Source organism: Chaetodon auriga, chromosome 11 (assembly GCF_051107435.1).
Source record: "Chaetodon auriga isolate fChaAug3 chromosome 11, fChaAug3.hap1, whole genome shotgun sequence".
NCBI lineage: Eukaryota > Metazoa > Chordata > Actinopteri > Chaetodontiformes > Chaetodontidae > Chaetodon > Chaetodon auriga.
In genome coordinates, this window is record NC_135084.1 from 1,057,026 (window position 1) to 1,078,678 (window position 21,653).

A 21,653-nucleotide genomic window follows, 5' to 3' on the forward strand; every position below is an offset into this window, starting at 1 on the left:
TGTCGATGGTACATGCCATGCAGGGGCTTGTCTGTCCATGCCAACCCTTCTGGCTCCTCCTTACTGGGTTTCTGCTGCCTGAGGCATTGACTCAGCAGGTCATCATTGGGGGCCATCTTCCTGATGTACTCCCAGAGGCTTGCTGTTTCCTCCTATATAGTGGCTCTGATGCTCACTAGTATGTGGCCTCCTGTCTTCTGCTTAGTGTATAGCCCCAGGACGCTGGACTTAGGGTGAAACCCTCCATGCATCATAAGGAGCTTCCTTGTCTTGATATCAGTGGCTTCCATTTCTTCCAGTGGCCAGGATATTATACCAGCAGGGTATCTGATTACTGGCAGGGCGTAGGTGTTTATTGCCTTGATCTTGTTCTTGCCATTCAGCTGACTCTTCAGGACCTGCCTCACCCTCTGAAGGTATTTGACTGTGGCTGATCTCTGTGTTGCCTCCTCATGATTGCCATTTGCCTGTGGGATCCCTAGGTATTTGTAGCTGTCGTGAACATCTGCTATGTTGCCTTCAGGTAGTTCAACCCCTTCAATGGTGATCATCTTCCCTCTTCTGCACACCATCCGTCCACACTTATCCAGTCCAAATGACATCCTGATGTCATTGCTGTATAACCTGGTGAGGTGAGTGAGGGAGTCAGTGTCACGCTCACTCTTGGCATACAGCTTGATGTCATCCATGCAGAGGAGGTGGCTGATTGTTGTCCCACTTCGGAATTGGTATCACTAGCCAGTAGGCATGGATCATGTTGGGCCCAGGTGCTGTCCAGCTCTTTCTTGGATATCTGCAGTGGTAATTTCTACTGGTCCCTGTTCTGGGAGGCTACTGTGGTCTGCTTTCAATTCGAGCAACCACTGGGCATTGGTGTTATGCAATGCCTCCTTCTCCCAGATACTCTTCCAGTAGAGCTCAGTTTCAGACTTTGGTGGGTCTATCTGGGTCTTCTTACTACCCTGCCATTGAGAGTAGACCTTAGCTGGGTTGTTGGAGAACAGTCTATTTATTCTCCTGGTCTCGGCTTCTCTGCTGTATCTCTTAAGGCGGGTAGTCAGAGCTGTGAGCCTCTGCTTGGCAGTCTCCAGAGCATCATCTATGGACAGTTTGTTGTATCTCCTTGGCACTTCCTTCCTGATCTTTACACCTATCTGTAGCTCAGTTAGCAAACTAATCTCCCTCCTTGTTGCCGTGATCTTGCTCTCCAGTCTCCTCTTCCATGGAGGGTTCCCCCGCTCCTTCCGGCTACTGCTGTTCATCTTGCAGCCTAGCATGCGCAGGATGATTGTTGCCAATGATTGTTACATCAGCTGATTGGTCTCGGTGATGGTTTCTGTGGATATAGTCATCAGTGCCATGTTCACGTCTTCTAGTAGATTCCTCTGGTACTTCGTCTCTTATCCTTGGCAGGTAGGTAGTTGTGTTCCCCCAGGATTCTGTTATCTGTTCTCTCAGGTCAGCTGCCCTTGTGTTCAGGGTGTCTGTGCTTCTTGGGGCTTGGTACCCAATCTCCTTATTCGGGGATGCAGATGTCATCCCCGCACTGACCTGTCGTCCTGGCTCCCCCTTGCCATAGCATCTTTGTGCTGTGGATGAGGCACATTGTACCTCATCAGTCTTTAATTGCAACAGTAAGTTGTTCTTACGGATATTAGAGCGCTGGGTCACAAGTTGCTTTGCAGTCTTCATGGATGTGGGGTTTCGAAGCATCTATAGGTCGCACATCCTCTTCATATACCCTCTCTCACTGGGGTTGCTGGTGTAGTAGCATTCCAGCAGTGTTTTGTTGTCTGTCCTGCTACATGCATGCACACACACACACACACACACACACACACACACACACATATATGTGTATATATATATATGTGTATATATATATATATATATATATATATATATATATATATACATATCGTTCGTTAAGCTTAAGATATAGCCTAAAAATATTGTGATAGAATTTTAAGTCCATATTGCCCAGCTCTACTATAGGCCTAGATGCGCTATTGCAGAAAAATGCTTATGGATTTTACTAAACTAATTATTTTTTGCAATGAAGCTTCAAGCTTGCATGGCTGTTAGATGTCAGCATAGTTAAACTGTCAGATGTATCCATCAAATCCATGCTATATCATGCACTTAAATTTTGAATTGTAGCCTATATGCAGAAAATATTGACATAATGAGTCTGTCTACCTCTCCTAACATTACCAAACGACAGTAATACATCAATATACAAACATAAAAATCAATGGATAGTTTAAGTTGAATATAACACACTGTACTTTATGCAAGTCATTAGGATCAATGAAAGAAGATGAAATATTTTCCTCTATTGCAGCGAGAAGAAACACATGAATGGCCCAAAATTAAATTCATATAGTGAACCATAAAATGCTGCTGAACTGTATGAGATGCACAGTAGTGAATGCCATCTGCGTGAGAGTGGCTGTACTCTGACTGCTTGAAGTTTAGGAGGCAATTTTATTGCGTTTGGTGATATTTTCAGCAGCACTGTTTGATGCCTAGCTTTTGGGGAAAGTAACACTGCTGTCACAAAGTGGGAGCCCGCAACCACACAATATTAAATACGTAAACAAGATCCCAGTAATCAAATGCGGCCTTCTAAAACGCGAAGTTGTGCTTGCATTGGAAAACACGGCATAAAATGTGTGTCTGCACTCTGAAAACACAGCAAACAAAACAAAGCCTAAATAACAGAAACTTGCAACTAGCTCTGTCATTGAATACACAGCTTGTTTTATACAATATTACCGAATGTCTGTCTAACTCAGACATAGAAGAGAAAAAGCAGCTGGACAGCAAATTACAAGAGTGGCCATGTGTAGCTGCTGAACTAATTTAGATTGCATTTTCGGGAAAAATCTGAAGATTCACAAACGTTTTGTGTTTAAACTGTAAACATTTATACTGCTTTTGATTTTGGAAGGGGCTGTTTGAAAACCAGTGTTATAGTAGGCTATGTCAGCTAAGTTGGGTTGATTAGTAGACCTACTAACATTAGCTACCATTAGCTAAAACATTGACTAGAATATTAGAGGAGTTCAAACGACAATTTTGACAAATTCCCTAGTGTCTTAGCTTACAATTATTTGATAATAATGACCATTTAATACAAGAACTTTACATGATAGTCAACTTGGCAGGTACGCTACTCACCTGCTGCTGCCTTCACCTACCTCTGCTCTGTGCGTGCCTCACAGCAAGGAGGTCGCTGGTTTGATCCCCGGGTTGGGCAGGGCCTTTCTGTGTGAAGTTTGCATGTTCTTCCCGTGCATGCGTGGGTTCTCTCCGGGCACTCCAGCTTCCTCCCACAGACTAAAAACATGCTCATTAGGTTAATTGGTGACCCTAAATTGTCCATAGGTGTGAGTGTGAATGGTTGTCTGTCTGTGTGTCTGTCTATGTTGCCCTGCGATCGGCTGGCGACCGGTTCAGGGTGTACCCCGCCTCCCGCCCATTGCCAGCTGGGATAGGCTCCAGCCCCCCGCAACCCCGAAAGGGATACGCGGGTATAGAAGATGAATGAATGAATGAATGAACTTAATAAGTAAAATTTTAAAAGAAAAATTCAAATAATAATTCTTCTACTACTACTACTACTAATAATAATAATAATAGAATGGAAGAATAATTTACGGAAAATTGACAGGGGTCCATCTTCTAAAAATATATTTTTAAGAAGCATAATTAAATTTAAAGCCATAACCTGTTTCCTTTGTCTTTTTCCTGAAAAATGATCATTGACTTTAAAAAAATTAAACAATGGATATTTTTTTAAACAAGAGGCTTTATTATTGTTGTTATTATAGGTTATATTCATTTATACTTAATTCTTCTCGTAAGGAAATAAAATTATTACTGTGAAAGTTTAGAATTTAAAAGTCTATTATTATTCCAGTGGCATTAAGGATATTTTGCTGTTGTAGCCGATGATCCTCAAAATAATTGTCAGCTATTCTTTGACGGGTTGGGGTAAAGTCATTGAGGCAAGTCAGTTTTGGGGATCATCCCAAGCGGAGACCCTAAAATTGTGCCATGCAGAAGCACGAATGCCCCCCCCCCCCCCTTACCTGCTGGTCTGCACTCATATTGCTCCAGTCTGACTGCACCTGAGCATGTTTGAACTACCTGATCTATGGAGTGCTACCCATATTTTTACCTTCATTTTTTCATTTCTTTTTGTAATTAATTTTTACAATTATTTTCTTTTATCCGCAATATAAAATACAGTCGTGGATTTTTTCACATCCTTATGTTTGAACATTGTGTTAGTTATTGACAACGTGCAACTTGCACAGAAGTCTCGGGTTCAGATCAGGCAGGCCGTTCCTCCCAATCATGCACCTCCTGGTCACACTGTCATTGCCCATGTGAACGTTGAAGTCCCCCAGCAGGACAATGGAGTCCCCATTAGGGACATTATCCAAAACCCATCCCAAGGACTCAAAGAAGGGTGGGTACTCTGAACTGCTGTTTCGCATGTAAGCGCAAACAACAGTCAGGACCTGTTCCTCGGCCTTAAGGTGCGGGGAAGCAACCCTTTCGTGTACCGGGGTAAACCCCAATGCACAGGCAGAGAGTCTGGGGGCTATCAAAAAGCCCACTCATGCCCTTGGCCTCTCACCACAAGCAACTCCAGTATGAGAGAGTTCAATCCCTCTCGAGGACTTGGGTTCCAGAGCTGATGCTAGACATATATTGCATATGTAGTAATTGTTAGTTTATAATGAACCCAAAATGTTGCATACATACGGACACTGGATACAAGTACCGTGAAATTAAGAAATTGTTTTAAATCATACATGTCTGTCCTTTGTATGTGCACATAACACGCCATACACTAAAGCACATAAGCAACTTATAAATTCCAACATTCAGTCTAAGGGAAAAAACATATCCAAAAATAACTGTCATTATTGTATATGACAATGTGTAGAATGATTAGGAGAGTAGGCAAAGTGCTAAGAACTTTGTCTTTTGCTACTACTTTGCCTTTCCATTTCAGCAGTACAAACAAACATCAGTTCACACTATTAGAGGCTAACACATGTAAGTCAAACATACTGTATACTGGAATGATAAAGTTCACAATATTCTCAATAAGTCTCCATCTCTCTGTCATTCAAGAACAACACAGAACAACTTCTTGTCCAAACTGTATCACAAATAAGCTTTTGCATTGCTGCAGCTATTAACTTCTTCTTATCATGCTCATGATGTCATGGAGTGTGTAGATTCAATATATACCCATGAAATAACAATATTGCAGGTTCTCTGTTATATCTACAGACTATAGAACTATGGAAAATAAATATGCTTGTTAAAAATCTGAAAACACAAAATCTAAAGCATGCCTTTTATTCATACTTTGTTTCAGTTTATGTGATTGAATGTCATAATCATTGACCTGATGATATGGCAGAAAAGCATTAATAGACTGACTTAGTCCTCAAAGTTTTTCCTAGTTCTATCTGTTAGGAGCTATTATTAGCTCTTTGGTGTTTCATGAATACAGCCTGACTTAGAAATACAGTCATTGCACTTGCACTGTCTGAAACTGAAGAAAACCTACACGATTGTGATTTAATGTGGTAACTGTAACTGCACTGTATATTGTAAATGGAACTTTCTTTTTGTCTCTTTACCACCTCAGCTGGAAGATGATCCAACAGACAAAATCACAGATGATGAGAAGGAAGAGGTGTCTGGAGATGAAGATGAAGAAGAGGAGTCATTACCTGGTGACCCTGAAGAGGAGTTTTCCACAGCAACCAGAGCCAAGCAGCTGGCTGACCGTCTGAAGGCCACAGCCCGGAAAGTTCTGCGGGACTTGGGGAGAATCTTGGCAATCAGTCTGCTGGCTTTGGCTGGTAGGATTTGTGCATTACCTTCTCAGAAACATACACATGAAAAATAAACTGGAAAAGTGTGAACACAGTTCAGACAGTGGTATCTGGTTCACACTAGATATTCATTGTCAAATTTCTACTCTACGATTTATTTTACCAGGCTGTTGACATTCATTCAAGTGCATATCTGTCTCATGTCCAGAGACAGTATTCACTGACCGCTATTCTGAGATACTGACTATGCATAAATAAATACCCAGAAAATGCATTGTTATTGTCATGTCTAATTATCTAATCTGATCTATACCATCATTTCCACTAGACCTGCACTGTATAATCATGACAGAAGTTGTGTTTGTGGTATAGCGGTTGTATATATGACAGTTGAGAAAATGTTTGATTTTTCTGTTCACATTGTTAAAAACTACAAAGCCTGGTGTAGTGGGGTAAAACAGCGTTAAACAATACAACATACAATTAAATGTATGTTTAAGGAATTGTTTAAAGAGAGAAACATGAAAGTATTTGTATGCACAAATGAGTAATTTGTGTGGATGCGTTATTCCTATAGGAGCACAGTTTTTTTTTCCCCATCACACCTGCTGCTTACATACTGTATATGCCACATGTGAGATCTAATTTGGCACACTCAAATGTTCTGATGTAAATCTCCAGTAATGATCAGATCTAAATCAGGGAACCTTTAAAAATGCTGTCAGCTGCACCATAATGACTCATGTTGTATATTCAGTACAATGTTAATTTCCACAGCACTAATTCCAGCAGTACACCAACTGTCATGTTATACACAGTCTGTCCGTTCTCCTGCTTCCACTTTCTCTTTCTATCAGAAATATTGTTCAGTTATGGCATCAAAAAGATATAAAAGTTCAGTAGGCTTTATGCGTATGATGTGAAAGGCAGCCAGTAATCTACCTGTAGTCTGCTGTGAATTAGTTATTTCTCTGTGTTTTCCTGATATGATAGTATCCCATTCAGACAGTCACATAACCCTGTTTTTGTGACTGTCTCTGGATGAGTCAACATATAGGGAAAGGGATGTGCACTGCTATTCATAGGAGTTGGAAAATTAAACTTAACTATTTGAAAACGCTTCAAATCACACATAAATCACACCATCATGTGACTTTTTTTCCACACAAATTTTAAGTTCAAAGAGTTTTTTACAAGTCAAAATTACTGTAGGCTACAGTAGCCTAGAGACTGTCAGGAAATGCTAGAATGTGCACGTTATCCAACCAACCTATAAGCGTAACACACGACTTGAAGCAACTGGATTTATCAAGTTCACAAACATCATTCAAACACTAAATTCCAAGGATTACACTTGACAGCAAGTATTAAAGATTCATTTGTTATGAGTGAGTGTCTGTGTATATTGAATGTTTGTCTCTTCCATTTTTCATCCAGGCATCACACTGCCCTCTGCCTTCTCAGCCATCTACTTCCTGCTTTTCATTGGTGTGTGCACATGGTGGGCATGCCACCTTCCCATCAGTCACCTTGGTTTCAATGCACTGTGCGTGATGGTGGGCTTCTTCACCTCTGGTCACATGGTTTGTCTGTACTTGTACCAGAGTCAGCTGGCCCAGGCCCTGTTCCCCCCACAAAGTCTGTGGGCCAGGTAAGACTGTAGCAAACTGTACATGAAACCATAAAATGTTTAACTTCAAATGATCTCTTTAATATTTAAACTCTAGGATGACTTCATTACAAGGTGAGAAGACAGGTAATTACACTACACTACACACTGTGGATCTTTCTGAAATTCAAAACATTGCAGAGTGTTCATTAATGTACAGAAGCAACACAGATTCTTTTTAAATAGAAAACTTCCTTGTCACCACAAATTTGAAAATAAGGGCTCTATTTTCCTGAAACAGGATGCAGACACAAACCCAAGTCCAATCTCCTGATCGCATGTAGGTGTGACAAGGACATTTTTGCAATTTTGGTGACCACAGACATTAGCACGACATGCAGCCCTGTGCAACAAAGAAGGCAGAATACATTTTTAGTAGGAGGAATACAGAATCAGCAGGTGGAGGGTGAGCGACACAATGTCACAATGTCTCAAATATAAATATACATTGCCCAAGCAGCAGATGTATTTGTGCTGCAGCCACTGGCATACTAGTGCAGCCATTAATGTAGTGCGAACAATTAATAAAGGCTAATTGATACATTTAAACTTAGCAATTTGCTAATACTATACAATACAGATATGGATAGGTTTTGCACAGAATACAGTACGAAGTTAATGAGCTAGTGTGTAATATTGATTAGTGTTTGCAGATTGGATTGACAATCTGATGGTGTATATACTGTATATCATCACAGAGCTTTGACGGACTAATAACTGTGATAGGAAAAAAGTCTTAACTCCGTTGTGGATAAACTGATTTGACATTTGGTTTTCATCATAAATCACTGCGTGTCAAGCTGAGCCACTGCCCTGTCAATCTCAGTCATACTAGGATGAGAGGATGGCCTGTTTAATTATAACCAGAGTTATAAGAAACTTTCTTTTTACAGCACTTGTCAAAACAAAGTTACAAAGTGCTTTACAAGGTAATTGGAATATAACATGCCTTTGCCTAAATTTGGCATATATCCCAATTAAGAATATAGACTATCTTTGGAATGTACAGCTGCATAATTTTGGAATATAGCCTAATTTTGGAATAAATCCAAATTTGTAATCTACTAATTTTGGAAAATATTCTAACTTGAAATATATCCTAACTTGGAATATAGCCTCACTTTGGAATACATCTTAACTTGGAATCTACTAACTTTGGAATATATCCTAACTTGAAATATATCATAATTTGGAATATAGCCTAAATTGGAATATAGCCTTATTTTGGAATATATTCTAACTTGGAATCTACAGATTTTGGAATATAGCCTAACTTGACATATATCCCAACTTGAAATATATCCTTACTTGGAATCTACAGATTTTGGAATATGTCCTAACTTGGAATGTAGTCTAACTTGACATATACCCGAACTTGAAATATGTCCTAACTCGGAATGGAACATAATTTCGGAATATAGCCTAATTTTGGAAACTGATAATTTTGGAACATAGCCTAATTTTGGAATATATCCTTTTACTTTTAAATCCCAGTGTTGTGTTTGATGATTTAAAACTGAACTGACGGAACTGAACTGGTAGATAAATCAGTAGACTGATTATGGAAAATGAGAAGGAAGTCAACCAGATATTGAACCCCCCCCATCAACTGGACTGAAAGTGTAGGCAGATACCCACTGATGAGCTGGGCAGGTGGTGGGAGTCTAGAGGAAGGCTGAAGCAAGCATTCCTTGATTGACTTGAGGAAGTGTTGATGGATGTGCATGGCCTGGGGAAGACGAAATGGGAACTGTCGCTGGATTGATGACCTTGGAGACTGGAAATGGATAGACAAACTGAGGAGCCAACTTAATTTATTCTGTCTGGAGTGGTAAGTCCCGCATATATATAGTCAAACCCTTTATCCCAGGATGTAGTGGGAATCAGGGACATGGTTGCAGTTGACAGTTCTCTGGTGGTGGTCGGATGTGTGGAGGAGGGTGGAGCAAGCCAGCATCTAGGTGCGACAGCAGCAGCAAACAAAGATTTGGACAGATGGAAAGCTGGCCTTTCATCCTTGGTTCAAGAAAAGAGGAGGCTGGTAGCCATGGAAACACTGGAAGAAGGAATGGCTGGTGTGAGAGCTGGGTAGAGAGTTGTGGGCATACTCTACCCAGAGGAGCTGCCTGGACCAGGATGCATGGTTCATGCAGTGCAGTGCCTCCATCTCCTGGTTCATGCAGTCAGTCTGGCTGTTGGGCTGGGGATGGAAACCTGAGGTTAGGCTGACAGTGGCTCCCAGTAGGCTACAGAATCAAAAGCGAGATGTAAACTGGGGCCCTCAATTGGAAATTAAGTAAATGGTAAATGGGCTGTTTTCTCATCAGATGACCACTCAAAGTGCTTTTACAACTCAAGTTTGCATTCACCCATTCACACACACATTCATACGATGGTGCTTAGGCCATGTGCGCTTTATGAGCTTTTCACCATTCACACACACTCACACACTGATGGCACAGCATTAGGAGCAATTTGGGATTCAGTATCTAGCTCAAGGATACTTGGGCATGTAGACTGCCAAAGCCAGGCAGTCTACAGGCCACTGACCTTTCTTATAAGTGTATATGCTCTACCTCCTGAGCCACAGCTGGTTGGAAAGGAGCTGGAGGAAGTGGCTGGATCTGGAATGAAATAAGAGTCAGTATGCCAGAGAGAATAGAACACTAAACAGAATGAAAATCATGCTATGGTGGATTTGTGACAGCTGGTACAGACTTAGGTTAGTCTATGCAGCCTATGACGTGTGGAGTCTGTTTCCTGTTACCAGAACTTTAATGAATATATGAATTGAAGAAACTGACCAGAGAGTGTAAGAGCCCCTTAATCTGCATATATCAGGGCCTTTTTAGTTATTTTTAATCTAGTTTATTCATTTTTATCCTTTATTTTCCTGGCAGTTGTGCACTCCCACAGTATTCTGTGCTCTGAGCTTGCGCCTGCACTGCCCAGCAGCAATGACCTTATATTTGATTACAGACCAGGTCGAGTTTTATATTAATGGGTTGTAATGGATTTATAGATACTTGATAAAAACTAATCAATTTGCGTATGTTTTTTGTAAGGGAAATTTCCCTTGTTGATCGTTGAGAGTTGCTAATTCTCTGAAGAATTACAGATTTGATGTGATAAATCAGGTCTCTTTAATACAAGTAGCGTGGAGGGAAGACTCATGCATAGTGTTCTCTCCAGATCTCCACAATGTCTTGACTTTTATACTGTCCGGCAAAAACAGGACAACTGGTTGTCACACACACCTGGTGTTGGTAAATCATGTCTCCCCCAAAGCAATGACCATTTGAGGATTGCACTGGTCCTCCTCAAGGTTTATGCTATAACATAAATCCCTCAGGCACAATGAATTGCACCCTAAATTGCCCCCCTCATCGTGTTTCCCTCATCGAATGTCCTTCTCTCCTCTCCCTCACCTTAGGGAGAAAGGGCCACAAAAACTTGTACAATTCATAGGCTGATTCCTGGGATTAGTAAGTCATTTAATTCCTACATTTTGCAAATGGGTCCTGTACTAAATTTGAGGAGATAAACAACTACCTCACGTTGTTAAACCTGTTTTAAAACCTTTTCATTAACATGCTTTATTTGTTAATGGCATATAGGGTGGATGGTGTGAGTACTTGGTATCTGATGAGACCTACGCTGATTAGGAAGGACCATGCACAGCAGAGGACTGACCAGTTGTCAGAGGGTATTTTAATAATAATAATAATAATAATAATAATAATAACAATAATAATACCACTAAAATTAACTGACAAAAAGGAAAACTCACTGTAATAATCTTCTTGACATGACATTCGCCAGAGGAGGCAAAGTTTCGCTTTTGCTTATAATCAAAATGCCTGGACACAGTTGCTGAAGCTCAGTGGCCATTTGTGTAAAACATGCACAGTGAGAGCCTTATCAGCTGTTACTTTAATTTAGTCTGCTACATAGGCTTGCTCTGGTGTCAAGGCACACGCATCTGAAACCTTTACCCAGGAAGGAATAATTGCACTCATTTTTTTTATGTGATCTTTGTTTTCACTGTTAGGAAATTCTCTTTTAAGTATGTTGGGTCAAAAAACAGTGACATTGTGAGGTCCTTCAGAAGCATGTTTAATATGTAGCCTCACCACTTCCACACTCTTTGCCTCAGCTATATGACAAAGATCTGGGTCACTTTTTGTGACTTGTGAGTCACTGGTGGCTCAGAAAACAGTGACCTCTACAGACACAGGTCAAAAATATTCCTACTTCTTAGAGGAGCTTAGTCACATCTTTTTTCTGTGACCTAGAAATTGGTCTTTACTCCCTCCATGTTGGTTGCTGTCTTTACAAATTAGTGGATGATCAATGATATTCCTTAGGCAGAGTGTGTAATACTCATGTTTCTTCCTCTCAGGAAACATGAGCAGAATGTGATTTTTGGAATGGTATGTATGGAATGACTAGCTAGCAGCTGATGCTTCATCAAGTGATCTCACCTTATTGGCTAAATTGAAAGATGAACAAGCAGAAAAAGGAAATAAGGAGAGGCAAAGACAGCCACAGAGGGAAGCTGGAGGAGCGCCTTTCAGGGAACAACGCCAGTGAGGTCTGGAGAGGCCTGAAAACAATCTCAGGCCACAGCAGTGACAGCGAGAGAGGCCCATAATCCTAAAACCAAGAATGGGCAAATGAACTGAATGTATTTCTCAACAGATTTGATTCTGATGTCTGATTTGGTCATTTGCAGCACAGGGACTCTGCAGGGGACAGTACTCTCCTTTCCTCTTCACCCTCTACACATCAGACTTCAGACACAACATGAACAGCAGCCACATTCAGAATTTCTTAGATGATACAGCCACCATTGGACGTGTATCACAAGGGAACGAACTGGAATATAGGGAGGTCATCCAGGCCATCACCAACTCTGTCAACTGGTGTGGACTGAACCACCTGCACATAAACGCCACCAAGACAAAAGAGGTACTGATAGACGTCCACAGGAATGTGCCACGGATTACCGGTGAACATCCAGGGTTTGGACATTGAGATTGTGAATGAGTACAAATACCTTGGTGTTCACCTCAACCACAAACTGGACTGGACAAACTACACAGATGTCCTGTATAGAAAGGGCCAAAGTCATCTACACCTGCTTATAAGACTGAGGTCCTTTGGAGTATGTAGGACACTGTTTAAAACTTTTTAGTGACTCTGTGGTGGCATCAGCAGTTTTCTATGCAGCTAGGGTTGTGGAAGCTCTGAAAGGGACAGAAACAGACTAAACAAACTGGTCATGAGAGCTGGCTCTGTCCTGGACTGCCCTCTGGACACCATTGAGGAGGTGGGTGACAGGAGGATGTTAGCCAAGCTGACATCAATCATGGGCAAGACATCCCACTCCCTACATGACTCATACAATTCAATGTTCTTTTTTTATGCAACAATATTTTCTCAAGTGCAATTCAACATATGCATTGGTAGATTTTCAGAAAAATGGCAACAGTCTTTTGTAATCTGTACATAATGTACATAGACTTAGTTGATTTTATAAAATTGCTTTTATCCTGTATCCTTTTTATCTTGATCCTTTTATGCCACTGTTTTTGCCTACTTTTTAATACTTTGCTGGCTGTAACAACTTAACTTCCCCAGCGTGGCATCAATAAAGTTTTATCTTATCAAACCCTTAGCTTTTATGTTTTTTCAGTATTTGGCATGGCTTACAAAATGTGTTTCTCTTTCCAGACCCTCCCCCCAGATCATTACTCTGTGTTTCCCTTACTGATGTCACCTTTTCACACTTGCATTAATCCCACCTAATTCTATGTTAGGCATTTGTTCAATATGCAATTTGATAATCACGTGCCACAGTCTTTATCCCCAACCTCTCACTATTTATTTCTTTAACTCTGTTCCTCTCTAGACTCTTTGGCCTAAAGGATATCATCATACCAGGAAACTGCTCCTCGCCCTATGACCTCAACCTTAATACCCATCATGATTGGCCAGTTTATGTCAACCCAGGAATACTGTTCCTACTCTACATTACCATAGCAACTGTTCTCAAGACAGGATGTCATGGAACACCTAACCAGGTATCTAATACTTCTTCTTTATTGGCACAGACTGATTTCTCCTAAATGTTTGGATGATTGGTAACTACATGATGGCAAGATGGCACAGATGTATGGTTACACACTTCTAGCTACTCTCTTCAGGATGTTCGATGACTTCAAATCACATTTTTTTTTTCCCACAATTTTTGTTAAAAAGCTTAAGTAAAGTAATAGCATCACTTGAGGACTTTGGCTTGATTTTGTAAATAAAAAGTAGTTTTGCTGAAAATTTTTTTTGCACATTTCTCAAAGTTGAAAGTGTTAGACAAAGGCAACTGGACTTGCTTGAGGTTCTAGAAGATATTCCAGCTCTCATCCAAGGGCCTTCTTCAGTTCTCACTGACTGGTGGGGAATCCCAGACATTTATCCTCTTGCATCATCATCATCGTTGATCCACCAAGCCATCATGTGAGTCATTAGTCACACAACTCATTGTGCTAATGGTCAATAAGAGTTAATTGGTGAGTCATGGTATGAATGTGAATCGTTAGGGCCACATGTGTCCTGGTGTAAATGGCTGTTAAGCTGCCAGGGGAGGGATCTCAGGACTGCATTGTAGATTGATAAGTGGTTCACCACCTCCTCTGTTCAGTGATGGTCATTCCAGTTTGACACAGATGGCTACTTTCGCTCCTCTTTCAAACCGTCAGTCTTCCCTGGCCAAAATATGTACATTATTGTCCTCAAATGAGTATCCATTGTCCTTAAGATGTAGGTGTGTAGGTGTAGGTCAGAAAGGACCATAAACAGAACAATATCACATCCTGTGCACTTCAAGCCCAGTAACACTCTGAGGCAGAAGCTTGTCCACCCCAACAATAAAACACTCTGGCACAAGCAGAGCAATGTCTTGTATGCAGTCCAGTGCAGCAAGGAATGCACATACTTATACACTGGGGTAACAAAACAACCACTTCACAAGCACATGGCACAACACAGGAGAGCCAACACCTCAGGCCAAGATTCAGTACTCCACCTATATCTTAAGGACAAGGGACACTCATTTGAGGACAATAATGTACATATTTTGGCTAGGGAAGACTGATGGTTTGAAAGAGGAGTCAAAGAAGCCATGGATGTCAAATTAGGACAACCATCACTGAACAGATGAGATGTTCTACAACACCACGGACCAGCAGTCCTGAGATCCTTTTTCCGGACAGCTTAACAGCCATTCACACCAGGACTCGTGACCCTATTGAATCACATGATGGCTGGGTGGGTCAACCACTCACCCATTCACACCATGACTTAACCATTAACACCCACTGACCCATTAACACCATGAGTCATGTGACCCTAATGACTCATGATTGCTGGATGGGTCAATGATCCTGCGAGTGGATAAATACCTGGGACTTCCCATCAGTCAGTGAAATGTCTTATAGAACCCCCAGCATGTCCAATTACCTTTGTATAGCACTTAGAAGTACCATGACCAGATGAATGAGAATCTTCAGAAACATATTTCTCAAAGTAAGGTATTGAAAGAAGTACCAGATTGGTCTTGGCAACATATGGTAACACATATAGATATAGTAAAATAACTAATATTGAAAAAATTCAATCAATTATATCTATATTTTTGTTCACATCAACCTCCTGGCTGAATTTCTATTGATCTATAAAGAACAAGAAAGGTTTTTCACGTTACCAAAAATATTCCTGGTTATAAATGTTGTTTTACACTTATTTACATCTCTGAAAAATAATAAGAAAATTACATTTATTTCAAATAAATATCTAATGTGGCCCGCTCTGCCCAGCTCAGACCTCTAACGCACAATTGACATTGTCCTTGGTAGAGCAAAGATTTAAAATGGAATACAAGTGCATTTGACAACTGTGTTGCCAGTGGAAAAACATCCACCCTGATTCTGCTACCTACCAAAACTTTTGCAAAATGATTGTAGATGCTTTTTCATTTGAAAAAGCAGTAAATTTGGATATCTATTTATTCTCAGATGCTGTATTTGTGTTTAGCAGGTTGAGGAAGAACAGAAGCAGGGGGAAAGCGAAGTATTAAAGGAGGAGATGGTGGAGTTACAGTCATGGCATCAACAGAAAGATAACCAGGAAGATGACACACAGGTAAAAACAAAACAAAAAAAAAAATCACATCTCTATATCAGCTACTCAGTGTTCAGTAAGAACTTTCACAGTACAGTGCCCAAGAAATAAATATTACAACTTTTTAGTCTGAGGAGCTTTGTAACTTAAGTGTCCAGATCTACAATCATCAATCAATGACACATGTGGGATGTGACATTGCTGCGCTCTGACTTATGGTTCTTTATGAATGCTGCAGAGATTTGAGCCTGAATATTGTGAGGGAGCAAATCTTGTGGATTTTGGAAGTGGCGAGGAATGGCTCCAAAGGTGATAGGGCTCATCTTTGAGACAGGGGCAGTTCTTGTCACATGGACGTGTTGTTGAAGCCTATGGTTTATGGGAAGAATGAGGTGATGAGGGCAAGAGCACCTGGTCTCAAAGGGGGTAGGGTATATGCTCTGATGTTTGTGGGGGGATGTCACTTGTTATTTATGAGAGGGCCTTATATTTTGTAACAGGGTGGGACCTGAAGTTTGTCAAGGTGTGAATTTCAGTTGGTTTGATCTGAGTTGGTTGAAGCTTAACCCATACACTATGGAGCTCAGAGGTAGAGAACCTTTTTCTGTCAAGGGCCATTCTCATTATTTTTTGGACATCATTCGAAGGCCATACTCTGTGAAACCACCAGACAGATTGAATTTCACTTCAAATTATTTCACATTTGAAAGCAGTGATCTGAGAAGCTGACCGAAGTTTGAGGTTCACATCTGAAAGGTAGTTGGCAGTGTCCACCATAAAGGACAAATCATACAGACACAGTCATGTTTGTGGGTATGTGTGTGTTCTTCTCTTTCAGCTCATGCTCCTGTCTATGGGAACAGAAAGCAACCAAGGAGGAAATGTGGCTGGAGAGAGTTTGCCAGATCTGGGTATGAAATAAAATATTTTTCTCAGAAGTCATCCGTAACTAAAACAGTTTGTGTGTGTGTCATTTAAAAAAAAAGATTGAAAACAGAACATTACAGTAGTGTAAAATTTATCCAGCCAAATCCAAATCTTGTGAAGTAGGTAAACTAGAGCAGCCTGATAAGATAACAAGTTATTAATTAGACTTAGTCTTAGGCTGAACTTTATTAATCCCAATTTGGGAAATTCTTTTGTTGTTGTAGCAGGTTAAACAATACACATAAATACAGAATTTTTTATTCTATGAGAGAAAGGACTGTTCTTAAAAAAAATACAACGAAGTATATGAACAGAATAGCAGCAATTCTGAAAATATAACTATGTAAAATATCTAAAATCTAACAAAGTGTATAAACAAATATTAACATCAGTTCTAAAAGAGAGAGAGAGCCAGAGCTATGAAGTATGTACCAGAAAAAATGTGTGCAAGTTGTAGATGATAAATACATGCAAACAATAAACAATATGTGCAGTATTGGAGTAGTGCAAATAACATGTAAACATTGAAATATCAGGGATTGTGAGGTTGGTAGATTAACTGTTTAAATTACTATTGTACAGTGTGATGGCTCGTGGCAGAAATGATTTCCTGAAGCAGTCCTTGTGACAGTGGAGTTGGAGCAGTCTATTGGAGAAGAAGCTCTGCTGTCTGTCCACGAGGTGGTGAAGAGGATGTTCAGGGTTATCCATGATGGATAACAGTCTGTCCAGTGTCCTCCTCTTCACCACCTCCTCAAAAGTGTCTAGTTTGCAGCCAACAATGGAGCCAGCCTTCCTGATCAGTTTTTCGGTCTGTTTGTGTCACCGGTTCCAATGATGCTCTCCAGCACACTGCAGCAAAGAAAAGTGCACAGGCAACAACAGACTGGGAGAAGATCCAACATCTTGCTGCACATGTTGAATGATCTGAGCCTCCTCAGGAAATAGTCTGCTCATTCCCTTCTTGTAGACAGCATTGGTGTTAGTTTCCATTTCAGTCAGTTGTCGAGGTGCATGCCAAGGTATTTGTAATCCTCCAACACTGTGACATTCTCCTCCAGAATACACAGTGGTCATGTGGTCGTCCTGTTCCTTCTGAAACAATAGCCATCTCCTTGGTCTTGGCCACGTTAAGCAGCATATGATTTCTACCAGACCATTCTACAAAATTGTCCACCACTGCTCTGTATTCCTCCTCTCGTCCATCCTTTATACACCCTACCACCATTGAGTCGTCCGAAAACTTCTGTAGGTGGCACAATAAGGAGTTGCACTGGAAGTCTGAGGTGTACAAGGGGAAAAGAAAAGGAGACAGAACAGTCCCCTGTGGTGCTCCTGTACTACTTTCCACGGTCTCAGACAGAACATTGCCCAGTCGAACAAACTATGGTCTGTCTGTCAGGTAGTCAGTAATCCCGGAGACTCCCATCACACACAGCTGAAAGGTATTAAATGCACTGGAGAAATCAAAGAAAGTGATCCTCATAGTGCTGCCGCTACAATCCAGGTGGGACTGAGCCTGCTGCAGCAGGTGGATGATGGCGTCGTCCACACCCAGATGGGGTTGGTAGGCAAACTGTAGAGGGTCCAGTGATGATTTCACCTGTGGTTGGAGGTGGGCCAGGACCAGCCTCTCCAGCACATTCATCATGAGTGATGTAAGGGCAATGGGGCGGTAGTCCTCTCAGTATGCAGAACATTGTGAGACGATTCACTCCACCACAGCAAAGCTACAGACACAGAACCCCGAGGCACTCGTGATTATTTCTGGGGACGTTAATCATACAACTTTGGACTCTACTTTGGCTGTTTTTCACCAAGTTTGGACTGTCCAACAAAGAACAACAGGACAATTCACTTCCTGTATGCTAATGTGAGGGATGCATACAGAGCCACCCCCCTCTCCCCTCTAGGGAAGTCTGACCACAACCTGGTCCACCTACAGCCACAGTACACCTGCCTGGTCAAAAGACAGCCTGCAACAACTCGCTCCATCAGGAGGTGGTCCCCTAAGATGGAAGGTGCCCTGAGAGACTGCTACAACACCACGGCCTGGGACATGCTGATCAGCCCGCATGACAAGGACATAGAGGGGATGACACACTCCAAAGGATTACCATAACGTCTGTGCAGATGTGATCTCCCCTGCAAAGACTGTCCACTACTACCCTAATAACAAACCATGGGTAACACAGGAAGTCAAAGCTGTCCTCAACAGGAAGAAGGTTGCCTTCAGGAGCAGAGACAAGCAGGCCATGAAGGCAGCACAGCAAGAGGTGAAACACTGTGTGAGGGAAGCTAAAGACAACTACAGGAGAAAGGTAGAGCAGAAACTGGAAGAGAACAACACGAGGGAGGTCTGGGAAGGTGTGAAAACCATCACAGACCACAAACTAAGCACGATGGGAGTGGACCCCTACCTGGTTGCCTGGATTTTCACCTACCTCACCAACAGGCCACAGTACGTCAGGCTGAGGGACATCACGTCTGACACTGTGATCAGCAGTACTGGAGCCTCCCAGGGCACAGTGCTTGCCCCTCTTTCTTCACTCTGTACAGATCAGACTTCTGCTACAACTCTGAACTGTGTCACATTCAGAAGTTCGCAGATGACAGAGCCATTGTGGGATGCATCAGGGACAACAGAGAGGAGGAGTATAGGAGCCTGGTGAGGGATTTTGCTGCCTGGAGCCACACGAAACATCTACAACTCAACACCTCAAAGACAAAGGAACTGGTCAGTGACTTCGGGAAGTCCTGACCCAGACCACCACAAATAATAAGGCTGCATCCCCACAGCTAGAAGCTCAATGTCCAGGCTACAGAAATGTTCCTTTACGGTAACATGTCTGGAATTACACCACTTCTCATTCACAAACAGCGCAATCCCTCCTCCCTTCTTCTTACCACTCCAAGCCATGTTTCTGTCCGCCTGCACACAGCTGAAACCAGGTACCTCCACGCTCTGGTCAGGGACGTCTGAATGAAGCCACAACTCAGTAAAGGTCATAAGGTTGCACCGTCAATACTCCCACTGAGTCCTGACCAGCGCAATGAGCTTGTCGGTCTTATTTGTCTAGGACCTCACGTTCCCCGAGATGGTCACCGGAACGGAAGGTCTGTATGTCCATGCCTTCGCCCTCCATTTGGCTCTGTCTCTGCAGCCCCAACATCACCTCTTCAGCTCATCCAGGACTACAATCCTCTCTCTGGGCAGCAGCGTGGGTTTACACATCGCGATCAGCTGCTTGTGTGTGTAGACAATGCCCCCACTCCTCTCCGTGCGGCCCTCCGTTACGAAGAGTGCAAAAAGTAACAGAAAGGCCCCCAAAAAAGCTGTAAAACTGCTTGCAAACATCTTGACACAGTTACCAACAAGCACAGTTAAAAGATCAAATTAAAAAAAAAAAACTGAAAAAACACACTAAATAAACGAAAAATGAACAAAAACGAGTTACTGCAACAGGCGGTGACCTAACACAGCGCCATCTTGCCATAAAGTTGGTAGGCCTGTAATAACCAGTAGGGGAAATTAGGATGTCACAGGCAGCAGCAATAGTGTCAGGAATATAAAAGGAGATATAGAAGGGAATAAAAAATGGAAAATAAAAAACAAACATTATATATATATGCAATTTTCAATTTCGTCCATTACCAATATTAGTATATATATATATATATATATATATATATATTGCACATGGTTTAAGTACAGTGATTTCCACTATCGCACAGTAGATAAAAAGATATGTAACAGTATGTAAAAAATATGTATGCATACACTTAGTACAACAATTATGTCCTTTGCATATGATTTAATCCAGACAAACTTGGATGAGTGAATCTCTATGTGCTTCCTCTTGGCACCAAAATACCATACAAATGGGTAAAGCCAATTTCAAGGTCTGAAAAATACAGTTGGAGTGCAGTTTACACTGGTTATATATTGTAAATATATAATAAATATAAGATAACCGCAGTAAATTAAACATTATTAAAGATGGCATTGTTTGATGCTGTTTATTACCTAATTCTATTGGGATAATATTGAAATCTATATAAAATTAAGAAATGATTATTCTTCTAAAGAGTGTTAACGCTATTGATAAATAGATAAAAAGAGTTTCAAAAAAAGAGATAAATCAGGTATACTACCTTATTTTCATAGTTTTACCTAAAGAAGTCTGAAGGTCAAGAAACACGAGCAGTCAGACCATCAGACAGGTTGAAAATAAAGTTCTCATATTAGTCAAACTTCATTAGAGAAAAAAACGAAAGTGAACAGTAAAATTATTACCCAAACTGCCTGTTGCAAACATCCATCACAGTTTCCAGACATATTTCCTTCTTTAGCTTTGACCTACTTTGCGTACTTATGTTTACCACACAGTCATCCTGTTCAATGAGGGATTATAAACAACATTTCAGGGTGTACTCACTGTCAGTTGACCTCCAAAAAGTGGTTTAGATAATCTGGATAAACTGTTGGTTTGTTTCCAACCTGTCTGATCATTTGACTTCTCCTGTTTCTTAATTTTTTCTGACTTATTGTAGTGATGTTACTGTGTTTCCAGATCTCAGCTATTAACTTGATATGATGATATTCTAACTGATTGAAATGATGACGACCAAAACTGTAAAAATAAGAGCTGGTAAACAAGAGCTGGAGTCATCTTTCAAGAATATCAATAGAAAAAAAACATTTCTCCTCAGATATGATGATATAGAACACATCATATCACTCGATGACCTTCCTCAGTTGATTTGTTCTTATTCTATGTAATGTTCTGCATACTGAGATGATTGTTATTTTTTCCAGATGTTAATGGTGTCCCCAGTGACCAACAGAGTGAAAGTCCGTTTTTCCTGCTAGGAAAAGTGGTCATGCAGCAGAGCTATGTCTGTGCTCTCATAGCCATGATGGTAACTATAAATAAACCATGATTTTATGCATTTTTAAAATGACACAAGGCCAATACAATATACCCTGCTACCTCAGCCTATTTATT

General features: G+C 41.0%; 1 protein-coding gene across 3 annotated transcripts in view; it reads left to right on the forward strand.

Moving 5' to 3' along the window:
• Positions 1 to 21,653, forward strand: part of piezo1 (piezo type mechanosensitive ion channel component 1 (Er blood group)) — a 209,035-nt gene that overhangs the window by 63,891 nt on the left and 123,491 nt on the right. For 2 of the 3 annotated variants that reach the window (XM_076743050.1, XM_076743051.1), the window contains exons 5-10: positions 5,681 to 5,897; positions 7,308 to 7,521; positions 13,454 to 13,625; positions 15,631 to 15,738; positions 16,556 to 16,628; positions 21,464 to 21,567. In XM_076743050.1, the coding sequence (XP_076599165.1) occupies positions 5,681 to 5,897; positions 7,308 to 7,521; positions 13,454 to 13,625; positions 15,631 to 15,738; positions 16,556 to 16,628; positions 21,464 to 21,567 (888 nt within the window). The remainder of the gene's footprint in view (positions 1 to 5,680; positions 5,898 to 7,307; positions 7,522 to 13,453; positions 13,626 to 15,630; positions 15,739 to 16,555; positions 16,629 to 21,463; positions 21,568 to 21,653) is intronic. The other variant, XM_076743052.1, reaches the window with a different exon arrangement.